The sequence below is a fragment of the Scardinius erythrophthalmus genome, assembly GCF_964197995.2.
Source record: "Scardinius erythrophthalmus genome assembly, chromosome: 25".
Classification (NCBI taxonomy): domain Eukaryota; kingdom Metazoa; phylum Chordata; class Actinopteri; order Cypriniformes; family Leuciscidae; genus Scardinius; species Scardinius erythrophthalmus.
The window spans coordinates 32,163,724-32,173,723 of NC_138245.1; the positions used below are offsets into that span (position 1 = coordinate 32,163,724).

Consider the following 10,000-nt stretch of genomic DNA (forward strand, 5'->3'; position numbering starts at 1 on the left):
AACACACACACACACACACACACACACACACACACACACACACACACACACACACACACACACACACACACACACACACACAACACCTGACCCACCGTATACTCATCTCCACTGTAACACAACACACACACACATTACACAACACACACATTACACAACCTGAACAAACACACACAACAACAGCTTAAAAAGTCGAAACCCTTTTGTCATGATATCAACTCTTCGTCAGTTATGATGAGTGACTATATGTAAATTATGATAATTATGATTGACAGGAGCTGGTTATGTCCGTGTGCGTCCACACACTCATCGCAGAGCTCAGAGATATCTGATGACTATGAGTGAAATATTACAGTGTAACACAAACCTCTTTACAAGCTGCTTCTTCTTCATGGTGTCACTCCGAGCTCATGTCCGTGTAATATCCCGAAGATCTGTCAGATATCTCAATATTAATATCTCACACACAAACACACGTTTCACTTGTGTCGCTCACACACACGCGCGTGCGCAGAGCTTCTCTGTCTCCTGGAAACCACGAACACCGATCATTAGTTCCTACTAGTCTCCCCTCGAGAAACACACCAAGCGCTCATCTCTCGATAACGAGCCAGACGACTCTATATTTAAAGAATATATGATATATAATTATATATCACTTTATCTGTTTGACTGAGACAGATGAAATAGCAGCGCGAGGGTGTTTCTCCTCGGCGCGGTTTAAGCGCGGGATCGCCTGACGTCACTTCCTGTTGCTGGTTGTGCAGGTGAGAATGATGCAGGAACATTTTCACTCTGTTATTATTTAATATGTAAGTTATTCAGCGTGTAATTCATCTGTCTCTGCTTACAGGGAATGGTTTATAATGGTTTAACGCATGTAAGCTCGAGCTGTCGCCGCAGACGCCACTCCTCTGATGCCTATAGATCTGTAGATGATGAAGATGATGATGGATGAGGAAGAGAAACACGTGGGCATGCGCGTGACCTGTGATGGACACCGCGGAACTGTGCGATATACTGGTCCGGTTCCGCCCACAACAGGTCATCCACATCACAACTGCAAAACTATACAAATCATGTCATTATGACCTAAAGTCGAAATTATGACATAAAAGTATGTTTTAAAATGTTTCTATGTCATAATTCTTTACTTTTATGCCATATTTATAACTTTCTGTCATAACATTTTGTCATGATTTCAACTTTTTATCTCATAATTATGACTTAAAATCCCTTAAAACTCATCTTTGATCACCAAAAAAAGTTTTTACTTATAATAATAATGTCTTCATGTCTTAAAATATCTTGAATGTAACTAGACACCCTCGCCTCATGTAGTATGCGCGGCTCTATGAATATGCAAATGAGCCCCGCCTCCACTCACTCACTCAGCTCAGAGATCCACTGGTTGGCGATCACACGTTGATCTGATTGGTTACAAGGTAGTTTGTGACGTCAGAAACACCAGCGATTTCAAAGCGTGTGTTTGAGACTGTCTTTGGTTCACTGCAGTTTTAAGGAGGAAATACTCAGCAATGCTGTCGACTTATGAACTTACACATGCTTTGTCTTAAAGCAGATTAAACACACCACATAGACACATAAACAACATTAAAAGCTGGATTTACACCTCAGATAAGTCAAATTTGACTTTTTATGTCGTATGTTTTCGAGTGTGTGTGACAGTAATGATGTGTGTGTGTGTGTGTGTGTGTGTGTGTGACAGGTGTGTGGCTGGGAGTGGAGTGGGATCATCCGGAGAGAGGGAAGCATGATGGGAGCCATGAAGGAGTACGGTTCTTCACCTGCAGGTGCTCATGGGAGCCTCAGATGATCATGTGACGAGAGTTGTCAAAAGTGCCGACTTCAGTACCAGGTCGATACTGAAATTGTAAGAATGCGCCGCTTTGAGCGCTGTTGAGCGATAAACGCCTCTGATTGGCCGCTGTGTTCACGAGCTCATCAGATCTGTCTGTGATTGGCTACAGTGATCAGCGCTTCAAAAACATGTTGTAAATTTACATCAATGGTGCTCTTCAGCGAGCGCTTACACACACACACACTAGCGCTTACACACACACACACACACACACACACACACACACACACACACACGAGTGCTTGAAAGCAGGACCGGTCCGCTGATAGACGGATGCTCTCAGACGCTCCCGTGCGCTGATCACTGTAGCCAATCACAGACAGATCGGATGAGCTCGTGAACACAGCGGCCAATCAGAGGCGTTTATGACTCCGCTCAACAACGCTCAAAGCGGCGCATTCTTAGAATTTCAGTTTCGCCTTGGTACCGAAATCGGCACTTTTGACAACACTAGATCATGTGATGCATGTGTGTGAGTCTCAGGTCAGCTGACGTGCGTCTCTCTCTCCAGGCACCGGACCGGCGGCTCGTTCGTGCGGCCCGCTAAGGCCCGGTTCGGGGTGGATTACGTGACGGCTCTGAAGAGCCGCTATGAGGAGGAGCTGGAGGAGCCGACGGGAGAAGAGATGAAGATCTCCAGCAAGACCGTCCTGATGGTGGGATTCGAGGACGTCCGGCTCAAGCAGAGGTGCTCCCACACACCGCTCCCACACACCGCTCCCACACACTGCTCCCACACACTGCTCCCACACACCGCTCCCACACACTGCTCCCACACACCGCTCCCACACACCGCTCCCACACACTGCTCCCACACACTGCTCCCACACACCGCTCCCACACACCGCTCCCACACACTGCTCCCACACACTGCTCCCACACACCGCTCCCACACACCGCTCCCACACACTGCTCCCACACACTGCTCCCACACACCGCTCCCACACACCGCTCCCACACACCGCTCCCACACACTGCTCCCACACACCGCTCCCACACACCGCTCCCACACACTGCTCCCACACACTGCTCCCACACACCGCTCCCACACACCGCTCCCACACACTGCTCCCACACACCGCTCCCACACACCGCTCCCACACACCGCTCCCACACACCGCTCCCACACGCCGCTCCCACACGCCGCTCCCACACGCCGCTCCCACACGCCGCTCCCACACGCCGCTCCCACACGCCGCTCCCACACGCCGCTCCCACACGCCGCTCCCACACGCCGCTCCCACACGCCGCTCCCACACGCCGCTCCCACACGCCGCTCCCACACGCCGCTCCCACACGCCGCTCCCACTCCCACACGCCGCTCCCACACGCCGCTCCCACACGCCGCTCCCACACGCCGCTCCCACACGCCGCTCCCACACGCCGCTCCCGCTCCCACACGCCGCTCCCACACGCCGCTCCCACACGCCGCTCCCACACGCCGCTCCCACACGCCGCTCCCACACGCCGCTCCCACACGCCGCTCCCACACGCCGCTCCCACACGCCGCTCCCACACGCCGCTCCCACACGCCGCTCCCGCTCCCACACGCCGCTCCCACACGCCGCTCCCACACGCCGCTCCCACACGCCGCTCCCACACGCCGCTCCCACACGCCGCTCCCACACGCCGCTCCCACACGCCGCTCCCACACGCCGCTCCCACACGCCGCTCCCACACGCCGCTCCCACACGCCGCTCCCACTCCCACACGCCGCTCCCACACGCCGCTCCCACACGCCGCTCCCACACGCCGCTCCCACACGCCGCTCCCACACGCCGCTCCCACACGCCGCTCCCACACGCCGCTCCCACACGCCGCTCCCACACGCCGCTCCCACACGCCGCTCCCACACGCCGCTCCCACACGCCGCTCCCACACGCCGCTCCCACACGCCGCTCCCACACGCCGCTCCCACACGCCGCTCCCACACGCCGCTCCCACACGCCGCTCCCACACGCCGCTCCCACACGCCGCTCCCACACGCCGCTCCCACACGCCGCTCCCACACGCCGCTCCCACACACCGCTCCCACACGCCGCTCCCACACGCCGCTCCCACACGCCGCTCCCACACGCCGCTCCCACACACCGCTCCCACACGCCGCTCCCACACGCCGCTCCCACACGCCGCTCCCACACGCCGCTCCCACACGCCGCTCCCACACACCGCTCCCACACACCGCTCCCACACACCGCTCCCACACACCGCTCCCACACACCGCTCCCACACACCGCTCCCACACACCGCTCCCACACACCGCTCCCACACACCGCTCCCGCTCCCACACACCGCTCCCACACACCGCTCCCACACACCGCTCCCACACGCCGCTCCCACACGCCGCTCCCACACACCGCTCCCACACACCGCTCCCACACAATGCTCCCACACACCGCTCCCACACACCGCTCCCACACGCCGCTCCCACACGCCGCTCCCACACGCCGCTCCCACACACCGCTCCCACACACCGCTCCCACACACCGCTCCCACACGCCGCTCCCACACACCGCTCCCACACGCCGCTCCCACACACCGCTCCCACACACCGCTCCCACACACCGCTCCCGCTCCCACACACCGCTCCCACACACCGCTCCCACACGCCGCTCCCACACGCCGCTCCCACACGCCGCTCCCACACGCCGCGCCCACACGCCGCTCCCACACGCCGCTCCCACACGCCGCTCCCACACGCCGCTCCCACACGCCGCTCCCACACGCCGCTCCCACACACCGCTCCCACACACCGCTCCCACACGCCGCGCCCACACGCCGCTCCCACACGCCGCTCCCACACACCGCTCCCACACACCGCTCCCACACGCCGCGCCCACACGCCGCGCCCACACGCCGCTCCCACACGCCGCTCCCACACGCCGCGCCCACACGCCGCTCCCACACGCCGCTCCAACACGCCGCTCCCACACGCCGCTCCCACACGCCGCTCCCACACGCCGCTCCCACACGCCGCTCCCACACGCCGCTCCCACACGCCGCTCCCACACACCGCTCCCACACACCGCTCCCACACGCCGCTCCCACACGCCGCTCCCACACACCGCTCCCACACACCGCTCCCGCTCCCACACACCGCTCCCACACACCGCTCCCACACACCGCTCCCACACACCGCTCCCACACGCCGCTCCCACACGCCGCTCCCACACGCCGCTCCCACACACCGCTCCCACACACCGCTCCCACACACCGGAAAAAAATAATTTTTTTATTTTTTTTTATTGGAAAAGGTTTTGACACTTGTTATGTAAACACAAAAAAACCCTCATGGACATGATCTGAACAGGTTTAATGGTCCTGAAACAATAGTCCCACTTGAGCTCCTCTAGTGGAAGCGTTTGGTACTGCAGCCGAACACACTCTCACTGAAAGATCAGTTCTGAGATATCAAGATCAAATTTGGAACACAACTTGTTTAGATTTATGGATTTGATTTTCTTGCAATTTTAGAGTAAAATGTGTTTTTGAAAATATAGATTTCATATAAAAAAATAATTCATAACAATTACGGTAAAAAGTAAAATTCTGTAACTTTTTTTTTTTAAGTTCACTTTTTAAACTTCTTCACTTCAGCAATAATCTGCCAAGTGTCGTCTTTAAGAGATCAAACTTCAGTCTGTCGCTCTAAAGCGTTCAAGATTTACCAGTTTAAGCTGGACATTTAATGTTCAGGTCTTAAAGTGAATAAATGAATTATAAATACAGCATAAATAGAATTTAGTACCATAAAATCCCCTAAAAAAAATACAAAAATATTAAATAAAAAACATTATCGAGCTAAAATATAGAACATTAATTTCATTGAAATAAATAAATGGATGTGTGTTATTTCTGAGCACCAGAGGGTTCAGGCGTTTGTTTTGTATTACAGGTATTATGAAATGTTATATGAATATGCAAATGAGATGTGATCTAATACACACATTTTCATACATTTCCAGCTTGTAAATCTGAACATTGGATAAAGCCAGATTTATAATTCTTGTTTGATTATGTCGACATATTAAAGAGTTTTTATCACTCCATAAATCAGTAAACACTGTCAACAGACACAAAACAAACAAATATGTTTTTAGGATTGAAATGTCCTGTAAATCAGGCGAATGATGTATGATCAACGCTTCAGATTATGGATATGAGTGAAACTGTAGAGTGGTGTGTGTGTGATTTCTGACTCGGACTGAAGTGTGTGTTCTCCAGGCTGGATCAGCTGACTGAGGTGTCCCTGAGGAGATGTGAGGTGTCCGGCGCCGGCCCGCAGAACCAGATCCGGAACACCACGCCTCGTATCCTTCTCCGAGGAGCCGGCAGCATTACTCTCCCCTCAGGAAGCACAGTCAGGGATTACTCTCCCCTCGGGAAGCACAGTCAGGGATTACTCTCCCCTCGGGAAGCACAGTCAGGGATTACTCTCCCCTCGGGAAGCACAGTCAGGGATTACTCTCCCCTCGGGAAGCACAGTCAGGGATTACTCTCCCCTCGGGAAGCACAGTCAGGGATTACTCTCCCCTCGGGAAGCACAGTCAGGGATTACTCTCCCCTCGGGAAGCACATTCAGGGATTACTCTCCCCTCGGGAAGCACAGTCAGGGATTACTCTCCCCTCGGGAAGCACAGTCAGGGATTACTCCCCCCTCGGGAAGCACAGTCAGGGATTACTCTCCCCTCGGGAAGCACAGTCAGGGATTACTCTCCCCTCGGGAAGCACAGTCAGGGATTACTCTCCCTTAGGGAACTACAGTCAGGGATTACTCTCCCCTCGGGAAGCACAGTCAGGGATTACTCTCCCCTCGGGAAGCACAGTCAGGGATTACTCTCCCCTCGGGAAGCACAGTCAGGGATTACTCTCCCCTCGGGAAGCACAGTCAGGGATTACTCTCCCCTCGGGAAGCACAGTCAGGGATTACTCTCCCCTCGGGAACTACAGTCAGGGATTACTCTCCCCTCGGGAAGCACAGTCAGGGATTACTCTCCCCTCGGGAAGCACAGTCAGGGATTACTCTCCCCTCGGGAAGCACAGTCAGGGATTACTCTCCCCTCGGGAACTACAGTCAGGGATTACTCTCCCCTCGTGAAGCACATTCAGGGATTACTCTCCCCTCGGGAAGCACATTCAGGGATTACTCTCCCCTCGGGAAGCACAGTCAGGGATTACTCTCCCCTCGGGAAGCACAGTCAGGGATTACTCTCCCCTCGGGAAGCACAGTCAGGGATTACTCTCCCCTCGGGAAGCACAGTCAGGGATTACTCTCCCCTCGGGAACTACAGTCAGGGATTACTCTCCCCTCGGGAAGCACAGTCAGGGATTACTCTCCCCTCGGGAAGCACAGTCAGGGATTACTCTCCCCTCGGGAAGCACAGTCAGGGATTACTCTCCCCTCGGGAACTACAGTCAGGGATTACTCTCCCCTCGGGAAGCACATTCAGGGATTACTCTCCCCTCGGGAAGCACAGTCAGGGATTACTCTCCCCTCGGGAAGCACATTCAGGGATTACTCTCCCCTCGGGAAGCACATTCAGGGATTACTCTCCCCTCGGGAAGCACAGTCAGGGATTACTCTCCCCTCGGGAAGCACAGTCAGGGATTACTCTCCCCTCGGGAACTACAGTCAGGGATTACTCTCCCCTCGGGAACTACAGTCAGGGATTACTCTCCCCTCGGGAAGCACAGTCAGGGATTACTCTCCCCTCGGGAAGCACAGTCAGGGATTACTCTCCCCTCGGGAAGCACATTCAGGGATTACTCTCCCCTCGGGAAGCACAGTCAGGGATTACTCTCCCCTCGGGAAGCACAGTCAGGGATTACTCTCCCCTCGGGAAGCACAGTCAGGGATTACTCCCCCCTCGGGAAGCACAGTCAGGGATTACTCTCCCCTCGGGAAGCACAGTCAGGGATTACTCTCCCCTCGGGAAGCACAGTCAGGGATTACTCTCCCCTCGGGAAGCACAGTCAGGGATTACTCTCCCTTAGGGAACTACAGTCAGGGATTACTCTCCCCTCGGGAAGCACAGTCAGGGATTACTCTCCCCTCGGGAAGCACAGTCAGGGATTACTCTCCCCTCGGGAAGCACAGTCAGGGATTACTCTCCCCTCGGGAAGCACAGTCAGGGATTACTCTCCCCTCGGGAAGCACAGTCAGGGATTACTCTCCCTTAGGGAACTACAGTCAGGGATTACTCTCCCCTCGGGAAGCACAGTCAGGGATTACTCTCGCCTCGGGAACTACAGTCAGGGATTACTCTCCCCTCGGGAAGCACAGTCAGGGATTACTCTCCCCTCGGGAAGCACAGTCAGGGATTACTCTCCCCTCGGGAACTACAGTCAGGGATTACTCTCCCCTCGGGAAGCACAGTCAGGGATTACTCTCGCCTCGGGAACTACAGTCAGGGATTACTCTCCCCTCGGGAAGCACAGTCAGGGATTACTCTCCCCTCGGGAAGCACAGTCAGGGATTACTCTCCCCTCGGGAAGCACAGTCAGGGATTACTCTCCCCTCGGGAAGCACAGTCAGGGATTACTCTCCCCTCGGGAAGCACAGTCAGGGATTACTCTCCCCTCGGGAAGCACATTCAGGGATTACTCTCCCCTCGGGAAGCACAGTCAGGGATTACTCTCCCCTCGGGAAGCACAGTCAGGGATTACTCTCCCCTCGGGAACTACAGTCAGGGATTACTCTCCCCTCGGGAAGCACATTCAGGGATTACTCTCCCCTCGGGAAGCACAGTCAGGGATTACTCTCCCCTCGGGAAGCACAGTCAGGGATTACTCTCCCCTCGGGAAGCACAGTCAGGGATTACTCTCCCCTCGGGAAGCACAGTCAGGGATTACTCTCCCCTCGGGAACTACAGTCAGGGATTACTCTCCCCTCGGGAAGCACAGTCAGGGATTACTCTCCCCTCGGGAAGCACAGTCAGGGATTACTCTCCCCTCGGGAAACACAGTCAGGGATTACTCTCCCCTCGGGAACTATAGTCAGGGATTACTCTCCTCTCGGGAACTACAGTCAGGGATTACTCTCCCCTCGGGAAGCACAGTCAGGGATTACTCTCCCCTTGGGAAGCACAGTCAGGGATTACTCTCCCCTCGGGAACTACAGTCAGGGATTACTCTCCCCTCGGGAAGCACAGTCAGGGATTACTCTCCCCTCGGGAAGCACAGTCAGGGATTACTCTCCCCTCGGGAAGCACAGTCAGGGATTACTCTCCCCTCGGGAACTACAGTCAGGGATTACTCTCCCCTCGGGAAGCACAGTCAGGGATTACTCTCCCCTCGGGAAGCACAGTCAGGGATTACTCTCCCCTCGGGAAGCACAGTCAGGGATTACTCTCCCCTCGGGAAGCACAGTCAGGGATTACTCTCCTCTCGGGAACTACAGTCAGGAATTACTCTCCCCTCGGGAAGCACAGTCAGGGATTACTCTCCCCTCGGGAACTACAGTCAGGGATTACTCTCCCCTCGGGAAGCACAGTCAGGGATTACTCTCCCCTCGGGAACTACAGTCAGGGATTACTCTCCCCTCGGGAAGCACAGTCAGGGATTACTCTCCCCTCGGGAAGCACAGTCAGGGATTACTCTCCCCTCGGGAAGCACAGTCAGGGATTACTCTCCCCTCGGGAAGCACAGTCAGGGATTACTCTCCCCTCGGGAAGCACAGTCAGGGATTACTCTCCCCTCGGGAAGCACAGTCAGGGATTACTCTCCCCTCGGGAAGCACATTCAGGGATTACTCTCTCCTCGGGAAGCACAGTCAGGGATTACTCTCCCCTCGGGAACTACAGTCAGGGATTACTCTCCCCTCGGGAAGCACAGTCAGGGATTACTCTCCCCTCGGGAACTATAGTCAGGGATTACTCTCCTCTCGGGAACTACAGTCAGGGATTACTCTCCCCTCGGGAAGCACAGTCAGGGATTACTCTCCCCTCGGGAACTACAGTCAGGGATTACTCTCCCCTCGGGAAGCACAGTCAGGGATTACTCTCCCCTCGGGAACTACAGTCAGGGATTACTCTCCCCTCGGGAAGCACAGTCAGGGATTACTCTCCCCTCGGGAACTACAGTCAGGGATTACTCTCCCCTCGGGAAGCACAGTCAGGG

At 55.5% G+C, this 10,000-nt stretch overlaps 2 protein-coding genes across 2 annotated transcripts in view; one reads left to right on the forward strand and one right to left on the reverse strand.

The window, feature by feature from the left end:
• rbm34 (RNA binding motif protein 34) overlaps window positions 1-925 on the reverse strand; it is a 15,279-nt gene extending 14,354 nt beyond the window's left edge. Inside the window, exon 1 of the mRNA XM_081358505.1 lies at window positions 368-925. Within this exon, the coding sequence (XP_081214631.1) occupies window positions 368-393 (26 nt within the window). The 5' untranslated portion in view covers window positions 394-925. The remainder of the gene's footprint in view (window positions 1-367) is intronic.
• tbce (tubulin folding cofactor E) overlaps window positions 713-10,000 on the forward strand; it is a 23,006-nt gene continuing 13,718 nt past the window's right edge. Inside the window, exons 1-5 of the mRNA XM_081358504.1 lie at window positions 713-767; window positions 854-1,044; window positions 1,730-1,814; window positions 2,394-2,570; window positions 6,107-6,192. Coding sequence (XP_081214630.1) covers window positions 936-1,044; window positions 1,730-1,814; window positions 2,394-2,570; window positions 6,107-6,192 — 457 coding nt within the window. The 5' untranslated portion in view covers window positions 713-767; window positions 854-935. The remainder of the gene's footprint in view (window positions 768-853; window positions 1,045-1,729; window positions 1,815-2,393; window positions 2,571-6,106; window positions 6,193-10,000) is intronic.